This window comes from Scyliorhinus torazame, chromosome 22 (genome assembly GCF_047496885.1).
Source record: "Scyliorhinus torazame isolate Kashiwa2021f chromosome 22, sScyTor2.1, whole genome shotgun sequence".
In the NCBI taxonomy this organism is placed as follows: domain Eukaryota; kingdom Metazoa; phylum Chordata; class Chondrichthyes; order Carcharhiniformes; family Scyliorhinidae; genus Scyliorhinus; species Scyliorhinus torazame.
The window spans coordinates 108636908-108654382 of record NC_092728.1 but is presented as its reverse complement, the minus strand read 5'-3'; the positions used below and the strand labels follow the sequence as shown (position 1 = coordinate 108654382).

Genomic DNA, 17475 nt, shown 5'->3' with positions numbered 1-17475 from the left:
TGGAATCACTAGCTTTTGGACTCACCTGAGGAAGGAGCAGCGCTCCGAAAGCTAATGATTTGAAACAAACCTGTTGGACTTTAACCTGGTGTTGTAAGACTTCTTACTGTGCCCACCCCAGTCCAACGCCGGCATCTCCACATCAAATAATTACCATTGAGGCATGCAGACTGTGGTGCGATGCAGAGGTTGCATGATCGGACTGACACGCAGCTGGTATGCTCAGTGCAGACTGAGACAAAGGGTGGGTATCAGAATTTAGGAGGCCATTCGGCCCATCGAGTCTGCACCGGCCCTTGGAAAGGGCACCCTGCCTAAGCCCACACCCCCACCCTATCCCCGGAACCGCGCACCTTTTTTTGGACACTAAAGGCAATTTAGCATAGTCAATCCACCTAACCTGCACATCTTTGGACTGTGGGAGGAAACCGGAGCACCCGGAGGAAACCCAAGCAGACACGGGAAGAATGTGCAGACTCCGCACAGACAGTGACCCAAGCCGGGAATCGAACCTGGGACCCTGGTGCTGTGAAGCAACTGTGCTAACCACTGTGCTACCGTGCCATCCTCGAGCCTGCACCGGCCCTCCAAAAGAGCACTCTACCTAGGCCCAGTCCCCTACCCTATCCCAGTAACCCCACCTACATTTTGGACATTATGGGGCAATTTAGTATGGTCAATCCACCTAGACTGTAGGAGGAAACCCCCGGAGACATGGGTGCAAACTCACACGGTCACCCAAGTTTAGAATCAAAGCCGGGTCCCTGACGCTGTGAGGCAGCAGTGCTAACCACTGTGCCACCCAGGCTATTTCTTTCCCATGTTTGCTGCCCAGTGAGCCTATCAGCAGCAAAAATGGAAGAAAAACAATCTGTGATTGGAGGAGCAATGGTTTCTTGCACTCACCATGTAAGGACAAGGCCCACAGGGCTGCGCTGGCCGACTCCACCACGTCACCGTTCTGGATGTGCTTCTCCAGGACCTGTAGCACAAAGCGCAGTGAACCTTCCGACTTTGCAATTTGCGCATTTTCCTCTAGAGAAAGTGCACCAAGAGGAACAAAATTAGACAATGGACTCCTTTCTGACCATCTCTGACTGCTTGAAGTGGTGCGTGCGCTGCAGCTGAACCCCACTCCTCTCCAGATGTGGCACCAGCCATGTCTCATCACTCACACCTCCGAGTCACCATTCCATGTGTTCAACTCCTGTGCCATGGTGCCCATCGCTTGCATAAGGCCTCACGCGAACCGTGTGCAGGGCGGACCCAGCCACAAGCAAAACCACATAAGAGGGCCAGACAGTCGGGTCAAGGTACTTAATCAATCAATGCCCTCCACCTGTATAGACTTACCCGTAATTATACATTTAACACACCATTAACATCTTGGTCAATATCATCCATCAATCAACATCGCTAAAAAACAGATTATTCTGTCATTATCCAGAGAGGCACAGTGACAGAGTGGTTGGCACTGCTGCATCACAGTGCTCGGGTCCCAGGTTCGATTCCGTCTGCTACCACCCCTTCGGGTTATGCACCACCCGGGTTCCCGTGACCACCAGGGAGCCCTTACTCCGGTGCCCGAGATGCCCCACATAGGAAAATTTGAACCATTCGATGTGAGTGGCGAGGACTGCAATATTTATTTCGCTCAGTATGTCAGTGCTCAAATAACTGCAGGTTAAAGTCCAACAGGTTTGTTTGGAATCACTAGCTTTTGGACTCACCTGGGGAAGGATATTTCTTTTGGAGATGAAAAGCAGACGGTAGTGTTGTTAACGGCGGTCAGTGGGCTGGCCTGCCAGCAGATAAAAAGCCGAACCCTCCCAGACACACTGGATTCCCAGCCTTTTGCCCCGTTGTTAGCCTTGGTGGAGCAGCATTATAACCCAAAATGCCCGATTAAAGTCCGCAGATTTCACTTCCATCAAGCCTCTCAGGCCCAAGGAGAGTCCAACAGGCACTTTTTGGCACGCTTGAGGAAACTCGCTGAAACTTGCGAATTTGGGCCCACAAGAAGCCTTCGTTTGTGGCATTCGCAATGCTGCCACACAGCGGAAACTACTAACAGAAACCCACTTGACCTTCCAGCGAATGACTGAAATCGCCACCTCCTGCGACAGCATGGAGCTCGGGAATGGCGGTCCTCAATCTCGGTCAGTGGAACGGCCGCGGGCCGACCAACACCAGAACCGAGGAGCGTAATCCTGAGCAGTGGGGGGTCCACCGCAGGGACGGTGGCCGTCGCGGCAGAGCGTCCGAGGCCCTCGGGACAGGTCTCCTGAATCGGGTTACAGACAACAAACTGGGCCCCAACCTGTGGGGATCTCGTCTCCCGCCAACCCCCCCCCCCCCCCCCCCCCCCCCCCCGGCATTACCACCTCCTCGCGATCCCGCGTACTACGTGGAGAACTGGGACGATTCCTATCACCAACTCCATTGCTTGATGGCTCCCCGCGGCGCCCACATCCCAATAGCGCTGAGGGTCAAAGGCCACTCTACCGAGATGGAACTCAACACTGGAGAGCGTTCTCAGTCGTAAGTTGCCATATGATTAACGAGATTCGATCCGGTCTCCAGACTTTGGTCCTCCAAGATACGGATGCCAGGTTAGCCACATATACAAGGGATCCCCTGGCCATTGAAGGCATTACTCTGGTACCCGTAGCTTACGGTGACCAATCTGCCCTCAGTGGAGGTCCGGGATGGTTGACGCTGAGCTGGACTGCCTAGCGTGTCCAGCGATTATCGCCTCCATCCGCTTCGCCGACTGGGCTGCTTCAGTAGTACCAGTGCTAAAAAGGTGACGGTGAATCGTGTCTCCTGTTTGGACCGTTACCTGGTCTCGCGCATCGAGGACCTTTATGCCAAGCTCAGTGGAGGAAATATGTTTACAAAATTGGATATGAGTCACACATAGCTACAGTTGGTCTTGGACCCTGGCTCCACCGGTTTTTCATCATTAATACCCACAGGGGGTTGTACGAGTCCACCTGGTTGCTGTTCGGGGTTTCATCGGCTTGTGCAATAGTTCAACGGGTGATGAAAAACATTCAGAGGGATCTACCAGGGTGACCGTGTACCTGGATGACATCGTCATCACTGGTGCCTCGATCAAGGAACACCTGGAAATCCTGGCTGGAGCTCGCCGGCAGTTCGAGCAGGCCGGCATCTGCCTCCGAAGAGAGAAGTGCGTTTTCTTTTTTTTCTTTTTTAATATATTTATTCAAATTGTTCAACAGATTTTCAACAACCCACCCCCCCCCCCAAAAAAAAAAGAAACAAGAACACAACTATCAAAAATTATACAAAACTTATACATTGGATTTCCCCCTATACAATAACCCCCCATATGACATTTAAAAACACCAATAGGGAACCCCCCCCCCCACCCACCCAAACTCCCCTCCAGGAGAAACCTCCCCTCGCCCCCCCCCCCCCCCCCCCCGTGCTGCTGCTGCTGCTGACCTCCTAACGCTCCGCGAGATAGTCTAGGAACGGTTGCCACCGCCTGAGGAACCCCTGCACAGACCCTCGCAAGGCAAACTTTATTCTCTCCAGCTTGATGAACCCTGCCATGTCATTGATCCAAGCTTCCACACAAGGGGGCTTCGCATCTTTCCATAATAGCAAAATCCTCCGCCGGGCTACCAGGGACGCAAAGGCCAGAATACCGGCCTCTTTCGCCTCCTGCACTTCCGGCTCGTCCTTTACCCCAAATAATGCTAATCCCCAGCTCGGCTTGACCCGGGCTTTCATCACCTTGGACATAGTCCTCGCAAAACCCCTCCAGAACCCATCCAGTGCCGGGCACGACCAGAAAATATGGACGTGATTTGCCGGGCTCCCCGAGCACCTCCCACACCTGTCCTCCACCCCAAAGAACCTACACAACCTCGCCCCTGTCATATGTGCTCTGTGAGTAACTTTGAACTGTATTAGACTGAGCCTGGCGCAAGAGGAGGAAGAATTAACCCTACTCAGGGCATCAGCCCACAGACCCTCATCTATCTCCTCCCCCAGCTCCTCCTCCCACTTGCCCTTTAACTCCTCCACCGAGGCCTCCTCCTCTTCCTTCAGCTCCTGGTAAATCGCCGAAACTTTGCCTTCTCCAACCCATACACCCGAAATCACCCTGTCCTGAATCCCCTCTGCCGGGAGCAGCGGGAATTCCCTCATCTGCCGCCTCACAAACGCCCTCACCTGCATGTACCTGAAAGCGTTTCCCGGGGGTAGCCCAAACTTCTCCTCCAGCGCCCCTAGATTCGCAAACGTCCCATCGATGAACAGGTCCCCCATTCTTCTAATCCCTGCCCGATGCCAGCTCTGAAACCCCCCATCCATCCTTCCCGGGACGAACCGATGATTTTCCCGAATCGGGGACCAAACCGAGGCTCCCACCTCGCCCCTGATGTCGTCTCCACTGCCCCCAGATCTTCAGTGTTGCCGCCACCACCGGACTCGTGGTATACCTTGTCGGCGAGAGCGGCAACGGTGCCGTCACCAGCGCCCTCAGGCTCGTGCCCACACAGGACGCCATCTCTAACCTCTTCCACGCCGTCCCCTCTCCCTCCATTACCCACTTACGGATCATCGTCACATTGGCTGCCCAATAATAGCCACACAAATTCGGCAGCGCCAGTCCCCCCGTCCCTGCTACGCTCCAGAAACACCCTCTTCACCCTCGGGGTCTTATTCGCCCACACAAATCCCATGATGCTCCTGCTTACCCGTTTGAAAAAAGGCCTTGGGGATCAGGATGGGAAGGCACTGGAACACAGAGGAACCTCGGGAGGACCGACATTTTGACCGACTGCACCCTACCCGCTAGTGAGAGTGGCAGCATATCCCATCTTTTAAAATCCTCCTCCATCTGCTCCACCAACCGTGTCAAATTGAGCTTGTGCAGGGCCCCCCAACTCCTAGCTACTTGGATCCCTAGATACCAAAATCTCCTTTCCGCTCTCTTCAGCGGTAGCTCGTCTATCCCCCTTCCCTGGTCTCCTGAATGCACCACAAAGAGCTCACTCTTCCCTACGTTGAGTTTATACCCCGAAAAGTCGCCAAACTCCCTTAGGATCCGCATGACCTCCGCCATCCCCTCCACTGGATCTGCCACATACAGCAACAGGTCGTCAGCATACAACGACACCCGGTGTTCCTCTCCCCCCCGGACCAGTCCCCTCCATTTCCTGGACTCCCTCAGTGCCATGGCCAGAGGCTCAATTGCCAGTGCAAACAAGGGTGACAGGGGGCACCCCTGCGTCGTTCTCCGGTACAGCCAAAAGTACTCCGACCTCCGCCGATTCGTAGCCACACTCGCCACCGGGGCTCTATATAGCAGCCTGACCCAACTGATGAACCCTTCCCCGAACCCAAACCTCCGCAACACTTCCCCAAGATACTCCCACTCCACCCGGTCAAAGGCCTTCTCCACGTCCATAGCATAATCACATTGAGGAGCCTCCGCGCATTTGTATTTAATTGCCTACCCTTCACAAATCCCGTCTGGTCCTCAAGAATCACCCCAGGGACACAGTCCTCAATTCTCGTAGCCAGCACTTTCGCCAGCAACTTAGCATCAACATTGAGGAGCGAGATCGGTCTATACAACCCACATTGCAGTGGATCCTTGTCCCGCTTCAGGATCAAAGAAATCAGCGCCCTAGACATTGTCTGGGGCAAGGTCCCCCCCTCTCCCTCGCCTTATTGAAAGTCCTCACTAGCAACGGGCCCAGCAGGTCTACGTATTTCCTGTAGAATTCAACCGGGAACCCATCCGGCCCCGGGGCCTTCCCCGCCTGCATGCTTCCCAATCCTGAAACCAGCTCCTCCAGCCCAATCGGCGCCCCCAAACCAGCCAGCACCACCTCCTCCACCCTCGGGAACCTCAGCTGATCCAGGAATCGTCGCATCCCCTCCTCCCCCACTGGGGGCTCAGACCTGTACAGATCCACACAGAAGTCCCTAAATACCTTGTTTATTCTCACCGCACTCCGCACCGTATTCCCCCCTCTATCCTCAACTCCACCAATCTCCCTCGCTGCCTCCCTCTTACGAAGCTGATGTGCCAGAATCCGACTCGCCTTCTCCTCATCCTCATACGTCGCCCCCTGCGGTTTCCTCCACTGTGCCTCTGCTTTCCCCGTGGTCAACAGGTCGAACTCCGTCTGGAGGTTCCGTCGCTCCCTGAGTAGCCCCTCCCCGGGGGCCTCTGCATACCTCCTGTCCACCCTTAAAATCTCCCCCACCAACCTCTCCCTCTCCCTCCCCTCCCTCTTCTCCCTGTGGGCCCTAATGGAGATTAGCTCTCCCCTGACCATCGCTTTCAGCGCCTCCCAGACTACCCCCACCTGCACCTCCCCGTTGTCGTTGGCCTCTAAATATCTTTCAATACACCCCCTCATCCGCCAAGAGTCCCACATCGAGGCACCACAACGGGCGCTGGTCCCTCTCCTCCCCCAACTCCAGCTCCACCCAATGCGGGGCGTGGTCTGAGATGGCTATGGCCGAATATTCCGTTCCCTCCACTTTTGGGATTAGCGCCCTACTCAAAATGAAAAAAATCTATCCGGGAGTAGGCTCTATGGACATGGGAAAAGAAGGAAAATTTCCTGGCCTGCGGCCTGACAAACCTCCATGGATCCACTCCCCCCATCTGGTCCATAAACCCCCTGAGCACCTTGGCCGCAGCCGGCCTCTTACCCGTCCTGGACCTAGAGCGATCCAGTGTTGGGTCCAGCACCGTGTTGAAGTCGTTTCCCCCCCCCCCCCCATTATCAAGCTTCCTACCTCCAGATCCGGAATCCGACCCAGCATGCGTTTCATAAATCCGGCATCATCCCAATTCGGGGCATATACGTTCACGAGTACCACCCGTGCCCCCTGCAACCTACCGCTCACCATCACATATCGACCTCCATTATCCACTACAATATTCAGTGCCTCAAACGACACCTCATTCCCCACCAGTATTGCAACTTGTCTGTTCTTCGCATCCAGCCCTGAATGAAAGACCTGTCCTACCCATCCCTTTCTCAGCCTAACCTGATCTGCCACCTTCAGATGTGTCTCCTGGAGCATAACCACATCTGCCTTCAGTCCCTTTAAGTGTGCGAACACCCGGGCCCTCTTGACCGGCCCGTTCAGGCCCCTCACATTCCAAGTTATCAGCCGGATTGGGGGGCTACTCGCCAGCCCCCTGCCGACTAGCCATCTCCTTTTCTAGGCCAGCCACGTGCCTGCGCCTCCTGCACCCTCCAGTCCCCCAGGCAGCGGACCCCCGCTCCGACTACCTCTCCTACTTCCAGCTCCCCTTTGGCCAATGCAGCAGCAACCCTGTTCCCCTCCTCTCCCTCCTCCCTCCCCCCGCTAGATCCACATCTAGCCATTTTGCTCGCCCCATGACACTCCCGTAAGTCAGCTGACTCCTGCTGACCCCGGCCTTCCCGCCATTCCATCGACCCCCAGTGTGAAAATCCCCCCTCCCCATGGCAGTCAGTGTGCGCTCCTCTCCAGCACCGCCCTCCACCACCGGGACCCACCCCCATCCTTCCCTAACACGGGAAAAAGCCCACGCTTTCCTGAGCCGGCCCCACCCCCTCTGGCGCAGCTCATTTTTGCGGCCTTACCCCAACTCCCCATCCCCGGGCCTCCACCCCCCCTCTTCCTCCACAACAGAAGGTGTCCACAGGTGAGACGGAAACAGTCTTCCGAGAAACTACTCGCCCATTTCGACCATGCCAAGCCGCTTTTGCTAACGTGCAACGTGTCCGCGTCCCCTTACAAGTGGGGGGGTGGCCGTCCTTGAATGACCATGGCAAGCTTGCTGACGCGGAGCACAATTTTGGGCAAAATGAGAAAGAAGGCCTGGCTGTCGTTTTAGGGGTTTGTAAGTTCAACCAGTATTTCTACAGCCACGCATTCACAGTCTGCACCGACTGTGCCAATGCTTAAAGGGGATTGAGTGATTACTCCCAATCGCGTCGGCCAGGGTCCAACGATGGGCCGCATAGTATCCAAAGGTTAGGATGGATTACGGGGTTAGGGCGGGGGAGTGGACCTAGGTAAGGGTGCTCTTTCAGAGGGTCAGTGCAGACCCAATGGGCCGAATGGTGTCCTTCTGCACTGTAGGGTTTCTATGATAAAGGGAATGGGCCTGAAGGGGTGCGGGACAGCAGAGGGACTGGAGCTCCAAGGGAGCACCAGCATTAGGGAGCAGGGTGGGAAAAAAACCTTTATTGACGTTCTGAAATGTCTTCCGGACCAGTATGTTCATGGTCCAGGAGGTGTTATCGTATTTGGTGCTGGGAATAAGGTGGGCCAAGTGAGCCAGGTGTCGCTAGGGGAACACCTGGGTAAAAATGAACATCACATCATAAGGTTTAGATTAGCTTTGGGCAAGATAAAGGAACTATCAAAAGTAAAACTTCTAAAAATGGTGGTCCTTCCGAGGTTTCTGTTTGTGTTTCAGTGCCTTCCCATCGTGATCACTAAGGCCTTTTTTAAGTGAGTAGGCAGGAGTATTATGGGGTTTGTGTGGGGGAATAAGACCACGAGAGTAAGGAGAGGGTTCCTGGAACGCAGTAGGGACCGAGGAGGGTTGGCGCTGCCAAACCTGGGGAGCTACTACTGGGCAGCAAATGTGGCGATGATCCGCAAGTGGGTTATGGAGGGAGAGGGGGCGGCATGGAAGAGGATGGAGATGGCGTCCTGTAAAGGAACGAGCCTGGGGGCATTGGTGACGGCACCGCTGCCGCTCTCGCCGACAAAGTATACCACGAGCCCGGTGGTGGCGGCAACGCTAAGGATCTGGGGCCAGTGGAGACGGCACCGGGGTGCAATGGGAGCATCAGTGTGGTCCACGATCAGGAGTAACCACCAGTTTGTCCCGGGGAAGATGGACGGGGGGTTCCAGAGCTGGCATCGGGCGGGGATTGGAAGAATGGGGGACCTGTTCATCTACGGGACGTTTGCGAGCCTAGGGGCACTGGAGGAGAAGTTCGAGTTACCCCCGGGAAATGCCTTTAGATATATGCAGGTGAGGGCTTTTGTGAGGCGACAGGTGAGGGAATTCCCGTTGCTCCCGGCACAAGAAGTTCAAGATAGGGTGATCTCGGGTGTATGGGTCGGGGAGGGCAAGGTGTCGGAAATACACCAGGAGTTGAAAGAAGAGGGGGAAGCACTGGTGGAAGAGTTGAAGGGTAAATGGGAGGAGCTGGGGGAGGAGATCGAGGAAGGTCTGTGGGCTGATGCCCTAGGTAGGGTTAATTCCTCCTCCTCGTGTGCCAGGCTCAGCCTGATAAATTTAAGGTGGTCCACAGAGCGCACTTGACGGGGGCGAGGTTGAGTAGGTTCTTTGGGGTGGAGGACAGATGTGGAAGGTGCTCAGGGAGCCCGGCGAACCATGTCCATATGTTTTGGTCATGCCTGGCACTGGAGGGGTTCTGGAGAGGAGTGGTGGGAGCAATATCTCAGGTGGCGAAAGTCCGGGTCAAGCCAAGCTGGAGGCTAGCAATATTTGGAGTAGCGGACGAACCGGGAGTGCAGGAGGCGAAAGAGGCCGGCATTCTGGCCTTTGCATCCCTAGTAGCCCGGCTAAGGATCTTGCTAATGTGGAAGGAGGCAAAGCCCCCCAGCCTGGAGAAATGATATGGCTGGGTTCATAAAGTTGGAGAGGATTAAGTTCGCCTTGAGAGGGTCTGCGCAGGGGTTCTACAGGCGGTGGCAACCGTTTCTAGACTATCTCGCGGAGCGTTAGAGGAAGGTCGGTCAGCAGCAGCAGCAACCTTGGGGGGGGGGGGAGGAAAGGGGGGACTGCCTGGGAGGGTGGATGAGCAAGGGATAACATGACGGGTTGGGGAAACTGGCACGTACGGGTGAGGGCCAGTGTACAAAGCTGTGTAAATATATCATTTTGCCATGTATATATCTTGCTCTGCGCGATTTCTCGTTTTTTTTTGTTACGAGGGGGGAGGGGTTATTGTTTGTAAGGGAGAAAAATTGTGTTAAAAAAACTTTAATAAATATTTTTTTTTTTTTTTTTTTTAAGTAAAACTTCTAATTTGGATGAAGGTGATCTCCAATTGGATGAGAGAGGATCTCACCAGCGTAAAATGGAACCAAAGACTGACACAAAGTACCGGAGATTAATGGGTGCTCTTTCAGGCCCCGATTGCTCATCTCACCTGCAGCTTCTCAGGCAGGAATTACAGATCGGCAACAAACTCTGGCCTTGCCAGTAAGACCCACAGTCCAAGAATGAATTTAAAAATAGGAAATGATATACTGGCCTTGATGTGGGTGTGGTGCAGATTCAGCAGAATGATATTGGAACCAAAGGGTTACATCACAAGGACAGGCGAGACTTTTATTCCCTTGACCGTTGAGTTGTTATCTAACTGAGATATTCAAATGATTCAAGGATTCAGTAAGGTAGTTAGAGGGAAAGTACTTCCTCTCCTGGGTGTCCAGAACAAGCAGGCAGAACTGTCAAATTAGAGCTAGAGGCATTTCAGGGGTGATGTCAGGAGCACTTCTTCACACAAAGGGACAGCCTGGTATGGCAACTGCTCGGCGCAGGACCGCAAGAAACTTCAGAGAGTCGTGAACTCCGCCCAGTCCATCACACGAACCTGCCTCCCATCCATTGACTCCATCTACACCTCCCGCTGCCTGGGGAAAGCGGGCAGCATAATCAATGATCCCTCCCACCCGGCTTACTCGCTCTTCCAACTTCTTCCATCGGGCAGGAGATACAGAAGTCTGAGAACACGCACGAAGACTCAAAAACAGCTTCTTCCCCACTGTCACCAGACTCCTAAATAACCCTCTTATGGACTGACCTGATTAACACTACACCCTGTATGCTTCATCCGATGCCGGTGCTTATGTAGTTACATTGTGTATCTTGTGTTGCCCTATTATGTATTTTCTTTTATTTCCTTTTCTGTTTATGTACTTTATTATGTTGAGCTGCTCACAGAAAAATACTTTTCACTCTACCTCGGTACATTTGACAAAATCCAATCCAAATGGTGCTGGGAGTCCGCTTGAGTTTGTAAAACGGAGAAAGATCTTCATTGGTGATGGTATTTTTTGTAAGGGCCCCGAAGAATCCAGCACGAGTTTTAAGGATACAAAATAATAACGTTTATTTACTATAACAATATATACATAACAGTAGCAGTAACTTCCCTTGCTACCTTCTCCTTCCTCCTGGTTCCTGGACTGGCCAGCTTATTTATAGTAGGAGTTTCTCCGCCCCCCTCATTGGGGAAGTTCATACTCCCATAGGATTGTGGGATAGTCATTAGTCCCCAGCCAATCGTCAGTAGGCAGGTTATAACATCCCTCCCCCCCAAAGTCCAAGGAATCCACCGTAGGCCCTGGCGAAGGAAGGCGCGAACTAGTTTGGCCGCAGGCCGGACGCCATTTGCACGCGGCGCTGGATCAGGCGGCGTATAACGAGACGGAGACCGGCGCTTCCGTGATGTATGGCGCGGTTGTACATCCACGGCCTGTGGACCCGAGGATTCCCCCTCGGATTCATCCTGTGTCTCCACCTCGGAGTCAGAGTCTGCTGCCTCCGTCATGTCAGTGTCTCTGTCCCCACTCGGTCCCGTAACGACCTGCGCAGGCTTCGAGTGAGGCACCAGTGGAAGATTTGGAGGACTACCTTCCCTTGTTTCTGGTCTTTGCCACTGTTGAACTGAGCTCCGGGGGCGGGGAATGTTTTGAGGGGATGATCTTCTGGACCGGACGTGGTCTACATGTTTTTCGCTGGAGACGACCCTGGGCTTGCACTTGGTACGATATAGGGCCCGTTTGGCGAAAGATTACACCAGGAACCCATTGGGCACCACCAGCAAAATTCCGCACGAATACTGGGTCACCGGGCGCAAACTGCCGAATCGGACGATGCCGAGACAATCCCGGTCCCTGCCGTTCTTGTGTGCGGCGTACTTTTGCGCCAATGTCCGGGAAGACCATACTAAGGCGGGTGCGAAGTCTCCGGCCCATTAGGAGTTCTGCGGGAGCTACACCAGTCACTGTATGGGGGGTGGTCCTGTACGTAAACAAAAAACGAGCCAATCTCGTGTCCATTGATCCGGAAGACTGCTTCTTTAGGCCTCTTTTGAATGTTTGCACTGCACGCTCTGCCAACCCATTTGAAGCCGGGTGGTAAGGGGCAGTGCGGATATGGCGGATGCCGTTCATCTTTGTAAACCTAGCAAACTCCTCACTCGTGAATAGAGTGCCATTATCCGTGACCAGCACCTCGGAGGCGCCATGCGTACCAAATGATAAACGCATTTTTTCAATTGTTGCGCAGGACGTTGTCCCCTGCATCTTATGCACCTCCAGCCATTTGGACTGGGCGTCAATTAGTAGAAGGAACATGGATCCCTGAAAAGGGCCTGCGAAATCTGCATGTAAGCTTGCCCAAGGCCGCCCTGGCCATTCCCAGTGATGTAGGGGCGCGGCCGGCGGAAGCTTCTGATGCTCCTGGCAAATTGAGAAGGTGGCCCAAAACTGCTCCATGTCGGTGTCGAGGCCTGGCCACCAGACATAACTCCGGGCCAACATTTTCATCTTGGTCACGCCCGGATGCCCATTGTGCAAGTCTGATAATATCAGCTCCTGGCCTTTTTCCGGGACAATCACACGCGTCCCCCACAAGAGGATGCCGTTTTCCACGCTGAACTCTGACAGCTTGGAGGAAAATGCCCGCAACTCGCCTGGGAGCTGTCTATGCTGCCCACCATACAGGATGATGTGCCGAACCTTTGACAAGACTGGCTCCGTCTGGGTCCACTCACGGATCTGTGATGCCGTGACAGGCAAGGTGTCCATAAAATTTAGGGTTGCTACCACCTCACCGGTCGTGGGGGTCGACATGGGGCCGGTCGATAAAGGCAATCGGCTCAGTGCGTCGGCATTTGCTATCTGCGTACCTGGTTTGTGCTCCAGAGAATACTCATATGCAGCAAGCAACAAAGCCCAGCGCTGGATCCGTGCAGAAGCAATGGGCGGTATTGGCTTATCCTCTCTGAAGAGTCCCAGCAGGGGCTTATGATCAGTCACGATAGTGAAATGGCGGCCGTACACATACTGGTGGAAGCGTTTCACCGTGAAAACCACTGCCAGGCCCTCCTTCTCGATCTGCGCGTACTTTTTCTCCGCTGCAGTCAATGTGCGGGAGGCGAAAGCTATCGGTCGCTCGGCCCCGTTCTCCATCTTGTGGGACAGGACAGCCCCAATACCATACGGGGATGCATCACATGTGACGAGCAAAGGCTTTCCCGGATCATAGGGTTAGTAACCCAGACGACGACAATTGTTGCTTTACCCGCCGGAAAGCGGTTTCTTGCGGCTGACCCCAAACCCAGGTGTGATTTTTCTTTAGCAGCAGGTGCAAGGGGGCCAGCGTAGTTGCCAGATTGGGGAGGAACTTCCCATAATAGTTTACGAGACCGAGAAAAGAACGAAGATGCGAAGTGTCAGTCGGGGTGGGGGCATGTTGAATTGCACGCACCTTCTCTGCGACGGGGTGCAGACCCTCGCGGTCCACCCGATAACCTAGGTAGACTACTTCTTTTGCCTGAAATACGCACTTGGTGTGACGTAAACGGACTCCAGCCTCCGAAAGGCGTCTAAGGACAGCCTCCAGATTTTCCAAATGCTCTTGCTCCGACGTCCCTGTAATCAACAAGTCATCTATGTAGACAGCCACACGTGGTAAACCTCTCAAAATGCCCTACATAACACGTTGAAAAATTGCGCAGGCAGAGGATACTCCAAAGGGCAACCGTATATATTCATACAGGCCCCGGTGTGTGTTAATTGTTACATATGGTCGGGAGGCAGGGTCCAGCTCCAACTGCAGGTAGGCGTGACTCATATCTAATTTTGTGAATGAGAGTCCACCTGCAAGTTTCGCGTAGAGATCCTCTATGCGAGGCATTGGGTATCGGTCGAGTCGGGAAACTATTCACTGTAAGTTTATAGTCGCCACACAAGCGAACTGTGGCATCTGGCTTCATTACTGGTACAATTGGTGCTGCCCAGTCAGCAAAACGGACAGGCCTGATAATACCCAAACTCTCCAAACGAGTGAGCTCCCCTTCTACCTTCTCGAGCAAAGCGTAAGGCACTGGGCGCGCCCGGAAATAGCGCGGCGTGGCTCCTGGTTCAACTTGGATACGGGCTTCGGCCCCTTTTATTTTCCCCAAACCAGGCTGGAATACCTCTGGGTATCGTCCTAGCACCTCAGTCAACCCTCCAGAAACTGTTTGGAGGATGTGCTGCCATTGCAACCGCAAATGGCGCAACCAGTCCCGACCCAACAGGCTGGGCCCATGGCCACGCACTACGATAAGTGGGAAACGCCCCTCCTGGCATCCATAGACAACAGGGGTCATTGTAGTTCCTGCAATGTCCAGTGGTTCCCCCGTGTAGGTGGCCAACCTGGCCTGTGAGTCAGTTAATGTAAGGGTCTGTATACCCTGCTTGATGCGGTTGAATGTCCTCTGGGCGATCACGGAGACCGCTGCGCCAGTATCCAACTCCATCTCCAGCGGGTGGCCATTGACCCGTACTGTCACCTTAATGGGGGCCACACGGGGAGCTGCCACACAATGCAGCTGCAGGCAGTCGTCCTCCGTCTCCACGTCCTCAGGAGTGGTCGCCGCAGGTTCATCCATATGGAAGGTACGGCCTCTGGGCTGGTCCCAGTTACGGCCCCTGGGCTGGTCCCAGTTTCGGTCGGAACAACGGCGCCTCTGGCGTCCCCAGGACCGCCGTCCGCGACGAGGTCGGCGCCTACAAGTCTGACACGGACATGGCTCCTCATCCATTGGCTCTGGAGAAGGCTCCCTTCGGGGAGGAATGTCCGATGGCCACTGGCGTCGGTCTGGTCGTTGCCTCACCCAAGGTACCGCAGGAGTGCGTTTTTGGGCGGAAAGGGTTGCGCCCCAAGGCATACACTTCCATTCCTTGTAGCTCCTGTACTCCTCGCTCTGCGCTCTCTCGACTATTTGTCAAGACTATTTGTATTGCCTGTTGAAAAGTCAATGTTGGCTCCGCTAACATCTTTCTCTGGGTGGCCGCATTGTTAATACCGCAAACCAAACAGTCGCGTAACATTTCTGACAAGGTCTCACCATAGTCACAGTATTCCGCAATCCCGCGTAGCCTGGATTAAAAAAAAAAAAAAAAAAAAAAAAAAAAAAAAAAAAATCGGCAAGGGATTCTCCAGGGGTCCTCTCAGCGGTATTAAACCGGTAACGCTGGACTATCGTGGACGGGGTTGGGTTAAAGTGCTGCCCCACTATATTCACAAGTTCGTCAAACGTTCTGGTGTCCGGCGCAGCTGGGTACGTAAGGCTCCTAATCACCCCAAACGTATGCGGGCCGCAGGCAGTGAGCAATATGACCACCTGGCGCTAGTTTTCAGTGATATTGTTTGCCCGGAAATAGTAACGCATCCGTTGTGTGTACTGGTTCCAGCTTTCCAGCGCAGCATCAAAAACATCCAAACGTCCGTACAGAGGCATGGTATAATAGAAAACAACTTCCAACCTGTATCCAACAAAAATCCAGGGAGGTGGCTTCAGCAGTGTAGACAGCTATTTACTTTTACCTTCGTCGCCAGGTTTGTAAGGGCCACGAAGAATCCAGCACGAGTTTTAAGGATACAAAGTAATAACATTTATTTACTATAACAACATAACAGTAGCAGTAACTTCCCTTGCTACCTTCTCCTTCCTGCTGGTTCCTAGACTGACCAGCTTATTTATAGTAGGAGTTTCTCCGCCCCCTCATTTGGGAAGTTCATACTCCCATAGGATTGTGGGATAGTCATTAGTCCCCAGCCAATCGTCAGTAGGCAGGTTATAACAATAATTACAGAGAGGTAAATGGGAATTGAATAGAGATCAGCCATGATCTAATTAAATGACAGAATGGGCCCAAGGGACCGAATGGCCTCCTCCTGTTCCTGGAGGGAGGTTTGAGAACCATAGGCCCAAGTCACCTGTTCCTCATGGGTATGTGAGTACACAACACAAAATTTCCATCCCAGATACAGGTTTTTAAGCCCACCAAGTGTGTATTGGTGTTAATGTTCCACATCATAGAATCATCATAGAATTTACAGTGCAGAAGGAAGCCATTCGGCCTATCAAGTCTGCACCGGCTCTTGGAAAGAGCACCCTACCCAAGGTCCACACTTCCACCCTATCCCCATAACCCAGTAACCCCACCCAACACTAAGGGCAATTTTGGACACTAAGGGCAATTTAACTTAGCCAATCCACCTACCCCGCACATCTTTGGACTGTGGGAGGAAACCGGAGCACCCGGAGGAAACCCACGCATACACGGGGAGAACGTGCAGACTCGCCTGACAGTGACCCAAGCCGGGAATCAAACCTGGGACCCTGGAGCTGTGAAGCAATTGTGCTAACCACAATGCTACCATGGTAGGGCCTCAGCCACCGCCTGCACAGATGAACCTCCTCCAACACCCATTGTTTCACACGCTCTTCAAATTTCCAAACTCCTTTTTCCCTTCCACTTATCTAGCATCTCCCTCCTCTCTGGAATGTCAGTTAATAGTTGGGAAGACAGCTTGAGACTCACTGATGACCACAAGACTCCAGAGGGCGCCACAGCAGGGAATGCAGACATGGCTATTGTCAATGTAAATTCTCAGGGTCCTCATGATTGTCTGAATCCCATTAGCCATCCCAATCAGTTTTCCAGCTGCTTCTGTGAATAGGTAAACAATGTTTTTTCAGAGTTTGAAAATTATTCAGAACAAACCACAGGTTTAAACACTAAATTGTGTGGACACTAGGCCACACAGCCTGTTTCTCCAAAGTACTGTAAAAACAATCTTAGAGCTCTCTCCCCAACAGCACAGTGGATGTACTGACGCCAGACGGACTGCAGCGGTTCAAGAAGACGGCTCATCACCAACCTCTCAAGGACAATTAAGGATGTGCAACATGTGCCAGCCTAGCCAGTGACACCCACATCCCAATAATTAACAAAAACAAATTACAGCACGGGTAAAGCTCCCTCTACACTGTCCCCAACAGACACTCCCAGGACAGGTACAGCACAGGGTTAGATACAGAGTAAAGCTCCCTCTACACTGTCCCCATTAGACACTCCCAGGACAGGTACAGCACGGGGTTAGATACAGAGTATAGCTCCCTCTACACTGTCCCCATCAAACACTCCCAGGACAGGTACAGCATGGGGTTAGATACAGAGTAAAGCTCCCTCTACACTGCCCCCATCAATATTCCCAGACAGGTTCAGCATGGGGTTAGATACAGAGTAAGGTTCCCCCAGCAGTGCCACTGTGTGAGTGTTTATAAGGACATGGGGCTTCAAGTAAAAGGGAACCCAGTCCCATAGCGAGCACGTTTAGCCGCATATTTCCCGGCACTTGCAGCGTCG

General features: G+C 53.4%; 1 protein-coding gene across 3 annotated transcripts in view; it reads right to left on the bottom strand.

The window, feature by feature from the left end:
- Window positions 1-17475, bottom strand: part of LOC140399348 (serine/threonine kinase-like domain-containing protein STKLD1) — an 84243-nt gene that overhangs the window by 4677 nt on the left and 62091 nt on the right. For all 3 annotated transcript variants that reach the window (XM_072488908.1, XM_072488909.1, XM_072488910.1), the window contains 2 exons: window positions 16648-16776; window positions 907-1035 (listed from right to left, as the gene is read on the bottom strand). In XM_072488908.1, the coding sequence (XP_072345009.1) occupies window positions 907-1035; window positions 16648-16776 (258 nt within the window). The remainder of the gene's footprint in view (window positions 1-906; window positions 1036-16647; window positions 16777-17475) is intronic.